Source organism: Pleurodeles waltl, chromosome 2_1 (genome assembly GCF_031143425.1).
Source record: "Pleurodeles waltl isolate 20211129_DDA chromosome 2_1, aPleWal1.hap1.20221129, whole genome shotgun sequence".
Taxonomy (NCBI): domain Eukaryota; kingdom Metazoa; phylum Chordata; class Amphibia; order Caudata; family Salamandridae; genus Pleurodeles; species Pleurodeles waltl.
The window spans coordinates 318,607,937-318,625,293 of NC_090438.1; the positions used below are offsets into that span (position 1 = coordinate 318,607,937).

Sequence of the window (17,357 nt, forward strand, 5' to 3'; positions counted from 1 at the left end):
GATCCAACGCTGGAACTGGGGCAGTGTCCTGAGGCGGTGCCTAACTGGGCACCACCAGCAAGGTCTCAGACAAAGGAATTAAGTTTGGCATGGTACTGGCTGAGGGCCTGGCAGAGGCTGAACAAAGTCAGCTTTTTGCCAAGGGAGATCCCGGAGGATGAAGTCCAACTGGAGACCCTGAGGGGCTATGGTGCCCAAATATGCACTACAGGAACTGGGAACAGTTTGAAATCACTATAGCACAGTATTCATTAAGGTATAATCCGCTGCAGAGTCGACAATGGTTCAGTAAATAAGTGGCGGCTACAGCCCTGGACTCCGGACAAAACTGGACAATACCGCTGGAGTTGGCGCTTTCAAGTGCCGACTGTGTGACTTTTTCCTGGAGTGGGGATGGTAAGACGGATGTCGAGCCCTGCGTTGTCTTCTTATGTTTGCGTTGCGACTTGAGACATACTACGTATTAATACAGGCACATTCTCGCATTAAAAACAGTAAACACTGTGAATATGCATGTATTAACACACCAGTCACAACTAGCTGCTACAAAAGAGGTCCACTAGAAATATAGAAGCGTACTACAATGCAATTTTCATCTCTTCCTGCAGGTGGCGCTCTATGGTTGTTTCAAATGTAATATTTTCGGCCCCCGTGAATGACAGTGAACCCAAATAGACTGGAAACTCGGCGTCACGAGTTACCAAAATACACTATTTAAGTGCCTTAATCTAGTGCACAGACTTAGACGTGGACATTTTAAGAGAATAATAAACAAGTCAAATGTATGAAGCCCAACAGTGAAATAATGTGCGTGCCAAAAGCGACACGTCCTGAACACTGTAAGGTCTGTCTCAGTCGCAACTGACCGTCATCAATGCTTGAGAAACGTGTTTACAAAGCAGAACTGGTCACAAACAGCTGAGCAGTGGGAGCGGGTGACGAAAAAGCCCGTGTACTCAAAAAGACAGCAGTGAGGAACTTATGCAGTGTCATGCAATCGCAAACAACGCTCAAAAAGTGTATTGAACGTGCAGTGTTGACAAACCACGCCAAAGCAACTTACTATGAGACATGGAACCCAAAACCGGTGAACGCTGAAAACAAAAGCTAAACGTTAAGAAAACAGATTGAAACCTTCTAAGAAAATGAAAAAAAAAAAAAAATGCATGAAAATGCATACTGTTACAATAAGGGTATCATTTACAACGCTTAACGAGAACTTAACAGACACAAAAATCCCATTTCACAAGTTACCGTTACATTTTGTTAAACTATGGGAAGCTCAAACTAATTAAAGGCTATTTTAGCCTTGTATTGCTCATATTCACTGAGCTGTTAAATATTAAAGTCGTTTCAACTTTAGTCTTGAACGATCATTTAATTTTCAGTCTTTGCAAATATATGGTTAATTAACAGTTGTAATCGTATCATGGTTCGTGCATATGTTTTCTATCTGCGATCACTTGAGCACAATGTGGTGATAGTCATGATTGAAAAAGAATGAATTCAAACACGTTGAAGGATGTATGATTTGTTGATATGTAATCATTAAATGAAAGACATTAAACTGTTACCATTTGATAATGATAGGTTCTGTTAGAAAAGCCAACTGACAAGCTAAAAAAGCCCTCGAATTGGCGTCCACCCCACTGAGATGTTTTAAGTATAATCAAGACAAGTTCCTAACTTTAAAGATAAAACATAACGGAGTAGATATTTTCTTTATTTTTTCTCTTTTAGTTCACGGCCTACACTGATGACATCTTGGGGACATTCTAAAATTTTCCCTGAAAATGCCTTTCACCCATTTCTTACCATTGGCTTTGTGTTTTGTAACCCACATTTGCTTCCTTTCCATTTGCTGGCTTTGTTTCAGGCTGCCCAGCGTGAGTTAGTCCCTCCCGTGAAGCATAGCCTTTTTACTGTATTCTTCCACAGTGCTTGCTTTCTGTAAACAGGCCTTTAGTAATGGCCTGATCTCGTCAGATGTGTTGTGCAATCAGAGACAGGTCAAATGTTACGCTCTGTCCTCAGAGGGAGCTTGGAGTTTTCTTTTTCTGACTTCAAAGTGAAAGAATGTAAGTGACAATCTTGCTGTGAAAGCAAAGGCTGTTTTCTAGCATACAAAAAAACTGAAATGTGTAATTAATAAACTGTACTAATATTTCAGAATATATCAGAAATAGGAAAGGCCTAGTTTTGCAATTCTCAATATGGTGGTAACACACTTTAATACTCTAGGTGATGACATTTCCACATACTGTTTGTGTGCTGTGTACTTTTATCACTACAACTGTCTCTCTGCAAATGTAATGGTTATTTCAATTGAAAATGTGGTGTGTGTAATGGCAGTGCGCTACCACACCATGCTACTCCAACCTATGCCACTCCACTCCACTCTTTGAAACATCATGTCCCTCCACTCTAAGCCGCTCTAAGACATGCCACTCTAGCCCACTACCCTGTGGCACTCCACTCGATGACACTCCACGCAACTCCCTCTATGAAACTCCGTGCCACTATATTCCACTCTACTCCCCTCCACTCTACTCCTTCCAGACACTCAGACACTATGCCACTTCGCTCTACTCCACAATACTGAATGGCACACCACTCTACTACGTATGGCACTACATTGTATGGCACTTCACTTTACTCCACAACACTCTATGCCTCTTCACTGTATGCCAATCCATTCTATGACACATAATGCCTCTCCACTCTACTCCATCCACAACACTATGTCCCTTCACTGTTCTCTCCAAGCCATTCTACATCCCCCCACCACTCCACAACACTCTATGTCCCTCCACGACACGCTACACCCTTCCTCTCTACTCCACTGCCTCCATGACACTCTACACCACCCCACTCCACTCTATGACATTCCATCACACTAACTTGGTGCCATGCTTCTGTACAACATGGCTAAAACACAATGTCAAAGCTAATAGCTCTTGCATAAGCGAGACCTATTGGGTTTGTCAATGCTTGTTACCATTTCAGACACAAGACACGTATATTCTGTTCCCTGATAGCATTGAAGAAGTTCAACAAGAGTCAGATGTACACAGAGAATATTTAACCTCAAGAGGAAAGAGAGATGCTTTTGTTTCCATTTGAAAACCACTGTATGCTATTGTCTCTCCCTTTGCTAGTCTCTAGGGGCACAAAAGGAGCAATATTAACCAAGACGTTCGAAAAATACTATAAAATACGAGTACTAAACAGAGCTGGAGACTACAGTTTCCCAACTACGGGCTTTAACAGATTTGGAACTAGCTCTACACCAAAACAGAAAAGCATGAACCATGTATATGATGCAACGCACACACCGAATGTTCACATAGCGATTACGCAATAGGCACCATTAACACACAACTCTGTAGGCTCTGAAGAATGAACGGCTCAATACAAACATAAAAGCAAAATAGGAACAATTTACATTACGCAAACCATACACTGAATTCTCACAGAATAGGTACCGTCAAAACAGAAGTCAGTGGCACATTGTACGGACCCCATGAAGACATCGGCTGAAGGAGCCCTGCTAGGTTTCTAACTCGTGACCAACATGTCACCCCCTATCCTTTCCGGGAAGATCAAGACATTCTGGTAGTTAATGATCTGTGCTCCCTGGGAACGGGCCTCCTTTTGATGTGGCCTGTTGTGTAATGGGAGCATTAACTCTTAAGTAGTGTGTCAAATCAACCATATCCAGTTATTAAATCAATGCTAATTAACAACAACACTTCGAAATGCAGAATAATCACAGCGGACAAATGCTCATTCGTGCGGTCTTCTATAACTGCAAAATGTAGTTCTGTAATTCGTTTTACTCTGTTTAAAACTAAAAAAGAGTTGCATTACCCCAATAAAACTCGGATTCTGGCTCCTACTCCGTTCCATTGTAGGTGTAGTAATGGAACATCACAGAGCGATACTGGTGGCAAACTGTGGACTTTCACACGTGGTTCTGGTGAGAACAACAGTGGGTACTTATCTTTGCAGTAAATGTCACCGGGTGGGCGCCGATATACATTTTCCCAATAAAATCGTTGTGGTCAGGGCACCCCCATTCAATAAATAAGAGGAGACTTTGACAATGAAGCACTGCCTCATTACGTAAAACACCACAGTGTGGTCACTAAAGAAATCTTTGCTTTTCATATGCAAAGACATAGTATTTATAAGGCTCTTCCCCGTGACCAATTCTCTTTAATGCCAATGTGGGCTAAAGCCCTCCATCAGTTTAATCTGTCTGTAAAGCTTTATCCCATGCAGATGATGCTCCGTTTATTATCTGACTGGATAGTCAATCTCTGGGGTAAGTGAACAACTTGAACTTGCTTAGAGGCAGTTCAGCAATGAATGGGGTCACAACCATATGAAATTAGATGCTGATTAGGCCGAGGTTCCGTTTGGTGGAAACAATGAAGGGTGCTGAGAGAGCCCTCTCTGGCCTAGGAGCATGGGAGCAGCATCACCTTCCAAGCTCAAATGCTATGGATACCATTCTGAAGCAGAAGCCTCTATTAATGCACTGGACGATGCCGTTTAACACTCTGCATCAATTAAGACAATCAACAACTTTCCTTCCAAAGGACATCATGGTCCAGTGGTAGCTGTTTGTACACTACTGGAGGTTGGTTATTGCAATAGCTTCTATGTGGATCTGCCAGCGTATGCCTTGTAAAAGTGGCAGTGCACTCTGAATTCAGTTGTTAGTCTCATCCACCACCTTTAAAGTGTCGTCTCTGGAGCATAAACCTTTGAAACTTCCTGACCACTCTAGTCTCCCCTCAGGTTCCATCCCGCACACCTCATTCAGAAAACATGCTTCCGCTAAGAAGCCCCAGAACTAAGCCATCTACTTCAGGTAACAATGTTGAATCATTCAACAAAATAGCTGCATTAGTATGACCAGTGAAACATATGTTGCTTTCTTCCACTTAAGGTTTTTTAACACTTGAAGAAAGGAACAACTGTCTGTACGAGTACCTCATTACAGTGGTGGTTAATGTGTAGTATTTGAAAACAAGAGGTCTAAATTACAAAAAAAAAACAAAAACAAAAAAAACAGCCACAATGCATTCGGACCAAAAATAGATAAGTAGCCACTAATTCAAAGTGCTGAGACTACATTTCAGGCTGACCGGAGACTGGTACTGAAAGCGACAGTACTGAAGTTCATTTTATTTTTTGATTAAATTCCTCACATAACAAAATTGACCCATTATATGGTCAACATTACCGGTGCAAAACAATCAGGGGCAAGAGAAACAGCCTCATAAAGAAATACCACCTTTGATGGGAATTTGTGCCATGAAACGACGAGAAGCTACATGATGCTAAGAGTCAAAGGATTACAGGTTGAAGATTACCTATGGAGTAATTACTTGATATATGTAATTTGCAAAAACAAATATCAGGTTTCTACACCTTGATCTGTTTCTCATGTTGTTGGAAAACTAGGAAGGTCAAATGGTATGATATTTTATGAACTGCATGACAAAAGGTAAGGGGCAGAGTACTAAGCTCAAAGTTGATGTTCACACTATCAGCATCATTTCACTTCTACTAAACCCTCAGCTCTAAGGCTGGTGTCCGCAACTGAATCAATAGAAGTAAAGGGAGGCCTGCACAGTAGCTGCTCAACAGGGGCATTTGCGTACAGTGCATACTCAAGGGTTTAGAATTGGAACTCGTATTTTAAATACCACCTATTGGTAATACATTTATGTCACCATCATTGGAATATATTATGCTTCCTTCTTGGTGCGTTTTTTGTTTTTGTTTTACCAAGGAGCCTGTTCATGACACTAGGGAGAAGAGTTGAACAAACTACAATTCCCAGAATGAATTGCTCTAGAACTACTAATTTAAGACGAAGGTGAGAAATTGATACAGTATGAATAGCCTCTGAAGAGTAGCACTTCCTCTTCCTCACTACTGCCATCAGTTAAGCCACATGCATTCATACCTACTTCAATTTGTGTTCTACATTTTACTTGTTACAGTGCTGCATACTGTTCTAACACATACATTTTCATGTACAGTTTATTCCAGTGTTAGAAATGGGGTTTCTGGTTGGCTAGGGTATGCACCTCAGCCAGGCAGAACCCACCCACTCTACTCAGGGCAAGGGAGTTACACGTCCAAGATAACCCCTGCTCACCCCCTTGGTAGCTTGTCATGAGCAGTCAGGCCTAACCCGGAGGCAATGTGTAAAGCGTTTGCACAACACGCAAGATATACACCACAAAGTAAACACAACACTAAGCTATGTAAAAATAAACTGTATTGCACAAAAGAGAATTAGACCAAGCATTACACATCAGTAATACCCTGCTACCTTAGCAGTTCTTAGAATGTCACACAAGTTACTAATACTCTGCAAGAATAAGCAGTTGTCACATTAGAACACGTACGTACTCAGGATTCTGCAACACAAGCACTAGTAAGGAATCACAATAAGAAATATATGTACTTGTCATAAACACATCATAAATATCAGTAATAGGAACATTAGAGAACATATGTCAAGTCATAAAGTACACATCAGCATATCATGCCTATTACACAAGTTACTAGTATTCTGCACTGCTCATAAGAGGAACATGCGCCAAATATCCACAGCGCAAAAAGAGTACCTGCTTTTGGTGAGAGGCACTCCTAGTGCCTAGAAGAGGAAGTTAGGGTCCCCAGCGCTCCTGTGAGCAAAACAGGAGCCACGTTCAACTCTGGCAGGAGGGTGGCAGTCTGCACCCTCCCGATTTCACCTAATGGACCCCTCCTGGGGCCTGTGAGCTCTGGGAGGGGGGGCGCTGGGCCTCCAATGGCCCTACCACAAAGGGGGGGCCACCAACAATTGCAAAAATGAAGTTACGGGGTGATTGTGCCCCTAAGGGATTGGCTGGGGGGGGGGGGGAAGGGAACTCCCTCCCGCTTCCCGTGCCCTGCGGAGTATAAACAGCCGCCCACGCCCTTGGGGTGGCTGTTAAGATGAGGATCCGTTGAAGCAGGGGCCTCCGATGAGGCTTTCCTCCTGCTCTGGAGGGCGGCCACACCCGGCACGGTGCACGAGCCGCTCTCCTTTGGGGTTTTCCTCGAGCCAGCACCAGGATTGTGCCTGCTGGTGCCCTGGGGGCACGTCTAGAAGCGTGTGTCGCCCAGAGGGCACGACTGGAGTGCGCTCGCTCCTCTTCTCCTCGTGTTGGTGGACACTGGACAGAGCGCAACCCGTTCCGACAAGAAAACGGGCACTTGGGCTGCGGCAGAGATTACTCAGCACCAGGGCTGCGGTGGTGATTTTGCCACACAGAAAGCGCTTTAAACAGCGTGCAAGGCCTTTACAAAAGCAGGTGTGCCCCGCCTCTCCCTTCACCAGTCATAAGCACAGATAAATGCGCACTTTCTAGAAGTGGCATTTCTGTAATAGTAATAAAAAATACACCTACACCAGTAAGCAGCATTTCTCATCACTATTACAACCATACCAAACATGCCTACGCTACCCCTCATAAATCAGACAAATACCCCTTACACCTAACGCAGGGCATTTCTAATGTAATCCTATGAGAAGGCAGCACTCACAGCAGTGAGACACCAAGTTAGGCTGTTTGTCACTACCAGGACAGGCCACGCAACCTGGCACATGTCCTCCCTTCTACATACATGCCACCCTTCCCATAGGGCTAGCTAGGGCGTACCATAGGGGTGACTTACATGTACTAAAAGGGGAGATCTGGGCCTGGCAAGTAAACTTAGATGCCAGGTCCATGTGGTAAAAATACTTTGCACACAGGCCCTGCACTTGAAAGGCTACATCAGTTGGTGGCGCAAGCAGCGCTGCAGGCCCACTAGTAGCATTTAATTTACAGGCCCTGGGTATAGGGAAACCACTTTACAAGTGTCTTATAGGTATATTAAATATGCCAATTAGGTATAAGCCAATAATACCAATTTTACAAGGGAGAGCACATGCATTTTACTACTGGTTAGCAGTGAAAAAGTGCCCAGACTCATAACATCAGTCAACAGAGGACTGAAAACTAAGACGGCAAAAGGCAAAATGTCTGGGGAATGACCCTGGAAAAGGGCCAGGGACAACACATAGGCATACAACAGATTTTTACCAGGGGTGCACAGCTATTAGTCCCGTTGGAGCCGCTGTGCAAGTTTCGTGCTCACATGTGAAACAACGTTCACTGGGAGGAGTGCAGCACTTTCAGCGCATTTGAGTCCGTCAAAGCAGGGGCACGTCAGGAACCACTTCTTCACATGAAGGAAAGGTTTGCTTAACTTCATGGACTCGACCCTCGTTTTCTAAAACAAAACAATGCCCAATTTGATCAGGGCTATTTTTATTTGCTGTTCAAATCTTTATTATAACATAGAGGGTGGTAAAACCAAGGCACTATCAAGTCTTTAGTGGTCCAATGTTATGCACGTAGCCGAATACATCATGGCTCGTATAAAAATTAATTTTGACAAAGGAATCATTTAAAATCAGATAGCACTAGATCAAATATTGTGAATCAAAAGTTGACAACTCCTGCTATTGATCCCAAACATCTTACATTTTTCTCTAAATATAGCACGCACCAAAAAAAGGGCTTACAAGTGCCTGGATAGCCTGCCAAGGCAAGGTATTAGATTTTATGGAAACCATAAGGATTTCTTTTCAAAACTGAAGAAAAAGCAAAGATGTCTAATCCAAATAACCCAGTGGCATTTTAGAACTAGATCCAATAAACAATATGTTTCACTGGTCATATTAATGCAGCTATTTTGTTGAATGATTCAACATTGTTACCTTATGTGTTTTAGAAGGAAACAAGATTTAGTCAGGCTTATTCATCGTACCGAAATTAATTTCCAAGCCGACAAAACACAAGGCTGATACAGTTTGCATCTTGAAGTGTTTTGACTCCAATCAAGTGCATTAATCAACTAAATAAGTGATCATAGTGCATACGATGCAGTACTCCAATAGAGGTTATATTTACAAAGAACACAGACAAAAGACACTGTACAATTCGCAATGGATGTATGCACTGACTAATAAAATTCATAACATGGTTTGCATACGTCAGTGTGGAATCCCTTGAAGTTATGTTACAAGTAACAACCAAGAGACAGGGTTTGTCAACATTTCGATCCAGTGTGACTGTTGGGGTCTCTTCAGGATGTAGTCATCTGCCCGAATGGTTATATCAATGTATTCTTCAACAAGAACATGGTGGAGCTTGCCTCACACTGTTCAGCACCACTGAACTCAATATTGGTACTGGTTCGATCTGTATGGGACTATCTTCACCCAGTTTGGTATCTTCCACCCTAGAAGATTTTTAAAAAGCATGACAAAAGGCAGCAACGTACACTGGTTTAAAAGTCTTGTACTCAAACTGAAGGTGTGCTAGCCAAGTCTTACCCTCCTCACACATGCTGGACGAGAGGGGAATCACTTATCCAAGAAACCAATGGCAATATTATGGCAAAGCAGTACATTTTACAGCACAAATTCACTAACACGTGACAAATTATTGCAATTAAAGCTACAAAAAAAATTAGGATATGTTATATGGAGAGCTAAAATGTTGTAAAAAATGTCCATGGTATGTTAAGGATGAATGCATATCAAGCCAAAGAGCCACATTTTTGTCAAGGATGCCCACAATAAACCAACAGTTGGCCACTGTTTTGATCGATGTAGCCTGAACACTGCCAGAATGGCCACAAAATGTTAAATTTGGGTAAAAAAATGTCAGCAATCGAGATTAGGTCACAATTGTGTTAGAACTACCTAACAAGTGAAAACATGCCACGGCCATAGCATGCCAGTGTGACCATTAAACCTTCAAAGGCAGTCTCACACACAGCTCCACTTCCTTGTTGTCTGCGGTACTAGTGGCAGAGGATTGCGGGAGGAGGTAGAAGTGGGATCTAACACAAGCTCCTAGGCCTCCACAGGGCTCTGTAGACTGAAATCTGCAGACAGCCGCTCTCTGTGTCCAGATCTCAGAGGAGGCCAGGTGTACAAGGTAAAATGTCATTGCACAGGGTAGAGACGGGGACTGACCACCCCTTGTTCAGTTGGCAGATGAGGACAGTGTAGACAGGAAGTGGTGAGGGAATGGATGCACACTGGCAGCAACGACTGCTTCACACTCACTCGCTGCATGATCCTGCCTCCTTCCTTAAATTGCTCTCTTACGCCTCAACCAAAGAGGGAAGGAAGGCCAGGTAAGGGCTGTGCTAAGTGGCTGCCAAGGAGCAGGGTTAAACATGGTCAGGCAAGTTATTGCCAAGAGACGGGTTAAAACTGGCGCTTAGCAATCCCTGCCTGCCCTCACAGCTCTGTCAGAGAAACACAAAAATTGTGGCCTAATTGAAGTGTGCCCTCCTTAACATGCCCAGTGTGCGAGGGTATACATGCTGCTCTGCTACACATCTACTGCTAGAGAGAGGGGTTTACAGATGCGTCTGTTATTAATATCTTCCTCTCCCTTCGACTGTGCTTTGTATTATCTCTGCCCCAAATGGCCTTGTGGGTGAGTCACCTGGCATGAACTGGAATAAAGCACTACACTAACTAAACACGGGTCATTATGTACGCTGGTGATTAGCCCATTAATTTCAGAGAGCGGAAAAAGAAACTCGTTTTTTTCCAAAATCGTTTTGCTACGAAAGGCCAAAGATTTAATGGGAAATTTAAACAAAGCTTCCATTTCCAACACAACATTAAGAGAACGACTGGATAGCAAATGTTAGCAATAACCTTTTTTGAAAATGTACATCATACTTACATAAACAAATTCTTCAAAGCATATTTTCCCGTCTTTATTTTTGTCTCCCTGTTCTATAAGTTTCTGGATAATTTCTCTCACACGATAACCAGGTAGAGGTAAGTTAGCTTCTTTGAAAAGATCGTGAAGTTCATAGTCCGAAATATAGCCGCTGCTGTCCAGATCTTGAAGGGAAAAAATATAATATATTGAAATTTGCTAGAGTTGTACAGCAAACAAAAGTAAAGAAAAAAGCTTTGAAATGCAGCAAATAAAGTTTTGTTTTTCCTGTTCTGCACCGAAACAAATGTTCCCCCCACAACTACTATCTCACTCATGAGTCATACTGTTGCCACTTCTTGTTTCATCTTGTGTCTTCGGTGGTAAAATGGTTTCAGTGTTCGGTGCCAACACCAGAAACTTGGATCAGAGAAAACTGGCTCATATAGATCATTAAAACACAACGGCTGTGCATGCTATACAGGGTGGATCCTGAATAGGTGGGTGGACAATAGCAGCCTATTTGCATGCTGTACAGGGTGCGGGAAAGTGGCACAGCAATCATTAGCATGTGTTTCTAAGGCGGGACCATGTACATGTTGTCTTGGAATCAAACACCCATGGCTTACATGACACAGATTATGAAAAAGCTGTGACCAAATTTCAGATAACAACAGACCTGATGTCATTAGGCTGCCTGGACACATGCCGCTATCCAACTGGTCATTCCTTGCTACTGTGCAGCAAAGTACTCAAAAACTTTGCTTGCCAACAGATAGTAAAGGTCTAATTGGTACCCAGACTACTGGACTCAATGGTCTGCTGTGTTCTTCAACCCCAGAATGAAGTGCCTGCCACTCTTACCTAGGACACATACCCTACTAGCACTCAATTTTTACAGTCCGGACTGTGAATGGAAGGCATGCAGCCAAACCTGGTTGTCAAGAAACAATCAGAGGCCCCACAGGGCCTACCTCTGCCAATGCCACCAACCTACACCCTTTTACAGACCTTCAAGCTTATGCTACCTGAATCTAGTCCGGCACAGTACATATCCTGATCGTCGCTGCCTCTCCACACACTTCACGGGCAAACAGACTTACCAATTCCTCCTCACGAGAAGAGGTGACACTGCATCTGCCAGTGGGAACAAAAATCCTCTGCTTATGGGCATGCCATGGCCTCCATGAGAGAGGCCATCAGCATTCCAGAGCTTTCTGTGTACATCTTTCTGTTTGCCAGATACACTTCCACCAAGCAGCAAACTCATCAGCTGGGGTATACTGGCGCTCTCTTCCACATTGTTGGAAGTTTATTGACAGTCAGGTAAACTTCTCTTGTATTTTGTGTCAGGCTGTAGACCCTCTGTGCTTAGTATCCACACTACATCCTGCCCATATGTGCCCCCCTACACCAGTCCACCTAGTCACCAGTTCCTTTTTTTGTCTGGACCACAAAGCAGTGACCTTCCTCCCAATTCTCCCACACAAGACACTTCACACCCTTACAAAGAAACAGTTCCCACACATGCGCCCTCTCACACCTTTTGAAACAAACATTTGCAATGCAATGGGTCTCATATTTGCTCGAGTTAGAGCTATTAACTTTGTAAACTCCTAACTGGACTTTTCTTGCCACATAAGTAGAAAATTAAAAGTAAAACAGTTTCACATAAGCGAGCCCATTCACAGTGCCACGGCTGCCATGAGCATCAGAGTGAAGTAAAGACACAAAAGGGAAAAGAAGTTCGCTCGCAGTCAAACTTATTGCAAAAGTGCAATTAGCCATGTAACCGGGGCAATGGCCGAGGCGGTAAGAAAACCTCCCCAAGGAGGGACAAACGTAAACCATTTACCAATTTCATCAAAGGATTTTTGAAGGGCACGCCCACGAACGAATGGTAGTAATGGGCGTGAGGTGGGCGTTGTTAAAAGCCCAGATGTATACTGACACGACAGAAAAACAGCTCGTGTGCTGCTATGCTCGACCTAAAAAGAGGTCACTAGCCTAAAGTCAAACATCTACTATGAAATTAGCTGTACCAGTGCCAGGCCATCTGCTTGAACGCCAGCATCCCTGAACCACAGAAAATTATTCGTGCAGTTATTGAGCTTCCCATGCTATCAGCAGAATAGAAAAAGTGCTGCAAAGAAAGTGGCATGGTTGGATAGAGGCTGAAACCAATTAACTTAATGAAGGCAAGGTGCCAAAACAAAATTGATTCAGTGTTGGCAATTCTGCTGGATAAACCTGTCAAACATTTGTGGAGTGGCATATTGTAGGCAATCACAGTGTTTCAAACTATCTTTACTGTTCTATTCAGATGAATCCCATGTCAAGCAATAGTGTGTTGGCCCAGTCTGCTCTTGGTCAGAATCACTGCCTAGTTATCACACAGTCGTGAATCTATTTATATATCTTGCGCCACTTTACATTTTTACCACCAGTTGGTTTTAGATAGAAAAGAGGCCATGTAATGTAAAACAACTATCTGTACAATCCATGCAACAAGCTGATTGTCTCTACACTAATCACTTGAAACGGTACAAGCTGCCCTCTGTCCTTTCTCTTGTATTGGTGGTGTTCAGTCTCTTTATCCCCTTCTACAGGATCCTGGGATGCTCTTGTTGCAGGACACAATACAAGGTGCCAATATATGTCCACTAGACAGATGACTCATTTTTATTAAAAACAGCTTCTGAGTGGCAATGAATGCAGAAATAAGTGCACTTAGTGAATGCATGCTACTTCACTCCTCCCTCATTTTAGTACATATATCCTATAAGATAGTTAATCAATAACTACTGGATGCTTAACTGTGTGCACATGGACTGCAGTGTCCTCATTATATTATCTTTACCTCATTTTAACCTTCATACATCTCCTTATTTTGTTTTATTGTTACACTTTTGTTTAGTTATACATATTAACTAATTGCCCCAAACAACGTTCAGGTTATATTTCTTATGAACACCTGGCACAAAACTATTTGGGGGTGGAAACATGGCAACGTAAGCTTACTAGCATGCAGGTGAATTGCTAATGACATTTCTTAGCAAGACCTTAAGGATTTCTGAAATTCAATTGATGAAGCCATGGTGATCATGGAGAATAGAATTGATGTCTAAAAAAAGACCCGGAGTAGACAGCCTTCATCCGCTGCGATTTTCCGCACTGGCTGGGATTGTAGATGCAACAGTGCTAAAGAGGTTCATCCCTAAATACAATTTGACTCTGCCAAAAACCTCTGGCTCCTTTGTGGTTAAGAGGGTCATAAACTGTTCAAGAGCATCTGGCACTGATTCAGCAGGTGGTGTGATTATGGTGGTCCTCTAAAGAGACCTTGAATGGAATAAGCCTACTTGGAATCTAGCATCTTCTCAAACAGAATTTGACATATGAAAGCAAGCAAATCCTCCTTTTCCTGATGTTGAGGTAGAAACATATAAGAGAATATAACATGATGACTGCCATGTTAGGCGTTGGGACTTGGCAATAACTCTGGTATGATACTTTGTTCTCGTAGGACACCTTCAGGTTAGCAAATCACACATTTTCTCTTCAGTGTTGACATTATGGTCATTCTTAGAGGGGGGGGGGTCAAAGCAGACTCTTCAGCTGGCCGACCTTTAATAACAGCAGTGTATTTACAAGAAGGCTGCCTGAATGTTATCGTTGTCACGTCACTGGCTTGAGAAGCAGCTCTTTTTCTGGTTATTCTTTATTGTTGGAATTAGGGTTGTAAAGGTCTTTTCCTGGCTTGCTCCCCAACCTCATTTTACCCCCCTCCACTTTTCAGCTGCACTCCACTTCTGCTACCTTGTCCTCGTTCTGCTCCCATTTTTACTAATGGTGGGGGGGGGAGAGGTACCATGAGCCAGAATAAACATATTAATATTAAGATCCTGTAGGAAGTTGGCTCTGTATGCACTATTTCAAAGTAAGGAATAGCATGCACAGAGTCCAAGGGTTCCCCTTAGAGGTAAGATAGTGGCAAAAAGAGAAAATACTAATGCTCTATTTTGTGGTAGTGTGGTCGAGCAGTAGGCTTATCAAAGGAGTAGTGTTAAGCATTTGTTGTACATACACACAGGCAATAAATGAGAAACACACACTCAGAGACAATTCCAGGCCAATAGGTTTTTGTATAGAAAAATATATTTTCTTGGTTTATTTTAAGAACCACAGGTTCAAATTCTACATGTAATACTTTGCATGAAAGGTATTGCAGGTAAGTACTTTAGGAACTTTGAATAATCACAATAGCATATATACTTTTCAAATAAAACACATATAGCTATTTTAAAACTAGACAGTGCAATTTTCACCGTTCCTACGGGAGGTAAGTAATTGTTAGTTCTTGCAGGTAAGTAAACCACCTACGGGGTTCAAGTTTGGGTCCAAGGTAGCCCACCGTTGGGGGTTCAGAGCAACCCCAAAGTTACCACACCAGCAGCTCAGGGCCGGTCAGGTGCAGAGTTCAAAGTGGTGCCCAAAACGCATAGGCTTCAATGGAGAAGGGGGTGCCCCGGTTCCAGTCTGCCAGCAGGTAAGTACCCGCGTCCTCGGAGGGCAGACCAGGGGGGTTTTGTAGGGCACCGGGGGGGGGACACAAGTTAGCACAGAAAGTACACCCTCAGCAGCACGGGGGCGGCCGGGTGCAGTGTGCAAACACACGTCGGGTTTTCAATTGGAATTAATGGGAGACCAAGGGGTCTCTTCAGAGATGCAGGCAGGCAAGGGGGGGGGCTCCTCGGGGTAGCCACCACCTGGGCAAGGGAGAGGGCCTCCTGAGGGTCACTCCTGCACTGGAGTTCCGATCCTTCAGGTCCTGGGGGCTGCGGGTGCAGGGTCTTTTCCAGGCGTCGGGACCTGAGAGTCAGGCAGTCGCGGTCGGGGGAGCCTCGGGATTCCCTCTGCAGGCGTCGCTGTGGGGGCTCAGGGGGGACAACTTTGGTTACTCACAGTCTCGGAGTTGCCGGGGAGTCCTCCCTGAAGTGTTGTTTCTCCACAAGTCGAGCCGGGGGCGTCGGGTGCAGAGTTGCAAGTCTCACGCTTCTGGCGGGAAACGCAGTCGTTTTAAAGTTGCTCCTTTGGAAACAAAGTTGCAGTCTTGGGTGAACAGGGCCGCTGTTCTCTGGAGTTTCTTGGTCCTTCTAGAGCAGGGCAGTCCTCTGAGGATTCAGAGGTCGCTGGTCCTGGGGAAAGCGTCGCTGGAGCAGTTTTCTTCCGGGGGCCAGGGGGGGGGGGGGGGGGCGGTAGAGCTGGGGCCAAAGCAGTTGGTGTCTCCGTCTTCTCTGCAGGGTTTTTCAGCTCAGCAGTCCTCTTCTTCTTAGGTTGCAGGAATCGGAGTTCCTAGGTTCAGGGGAGCCCTTAAATACTAAATTTAAGGGCGTGTTTAGGTCTGGGGGGGTTAGTAGCCAATGGCTACTAGCCCTGATGGTGGGTACACCCTCTTTGTGCCTCCTCCCAAGGGGAGGGGGTCACATTCCTATCCCTAAAAGTTAGAGTCACCTCAGCTCAGGACACCTTAGGGGCTGTCCTGACTGGTCAGTGGTGACTCCTTGTTATTCTCATTATTTCCTCTGTCCTTGCCGCCAAAAGTGGGGCCATGGCCGGAGGGGGCGGGCAACTCCACTAGCTGGAATGCCCTGTGGTGCTGGAACAAAGGGGGTGAGCCTTTGAGGCTCACCGCCAGGTGTTACAGCTCCTGCCTGGGGGAGGTGATAGCATCTCCACCCAGTGCAGGCTTTGTTACTAGCCACAGAGTGACAAAGGCACTCTCCCCATGTGGCCAGCAACATGTCTCGAGTGTGGCAGGCTGCTAAAACCAGTCAGCCTACACGGGTAGTTGGTTAAGGTTTCAGGGGGCACCTCTAAGGTGCCCTCTGGGGTGTATTTTACAATAAAATGTACACTGGCATCAGTGTGCATTTATTGTGCTGAGAAGTTTGATACCAAACTTCCCAGTTTTCAGTGTAGCCATTATGGTGCTGTGGAGTTGTTGTTTGACAGACTCCCAGACAATATACTCTTATGGCTACCCTGCACTTACAATGTCTAAGGTTTTGCACTGGTGCCCTCGCCTATGGTATAGTGCACCCTGCCTTAGGGCTGTAAGGCCTGCTAGAGGGGTGACTTATCCATACTGCATAGGCAGTGTGAGGTTGGCATGGCACCCTGAGGGGAGTGCCATGTCGACTTAGTTGTTTTGTCCTCACCAGCACACACAAGCTGGCAAGCATTGTGTCTGTGCTGAGTGAGGGGTCCCCAGGGTGGCACAAGATATGCTGCAGCCCTTAGAGACCTTCCCTGGCATCAGGGCCCTTGGTACCAGGGGTACCAGTTACAAGGGACTTACCTGGATGCCAGGGTGTGCCAATTGTGAAACAAAAGTACAGGTTAGGGAAAGAACACTGGTGCTGGGGCCTGGTTAGCAGGCCTCAGCACACTTTCAAATCAAAACATAGCATCAGCAAAGGCAAAAAGTCAGGGGGTAACCATGCCAAGGAGGCATTTCCTTACAGATCCCAAATGGAATGGTTTTGTAAATGGGAAAAAGACAAA

At 44.3% G+C, this 17,357-nt stretch overlaps 1 protein-coding gene across 3 annotated transcripts in view; it reads right to left on the reverse strand.

Moving 5' to 3' along the window:
• PLS3 (plastin 3) overlaps positions 1-17,357 on the reverse strand; it is a 355,067-nt gene that overhangs the window by 127,169 nt on the left and 210,541 nt on the right. For all 3 annotated transcript variants that reach the window (XM_069212548.1, XM_069212549.1, XM_069212550.1), the window contains exon 3: positions 10,812-10,975. In XM_069212548.1, the coding sequence (XP_069068649.1) occupies positions 10,812-10,975 (164 nt within the window). The remainder of the gene's footprint in view (positions 1-10,811; positions 10,976-17,357) is intronic.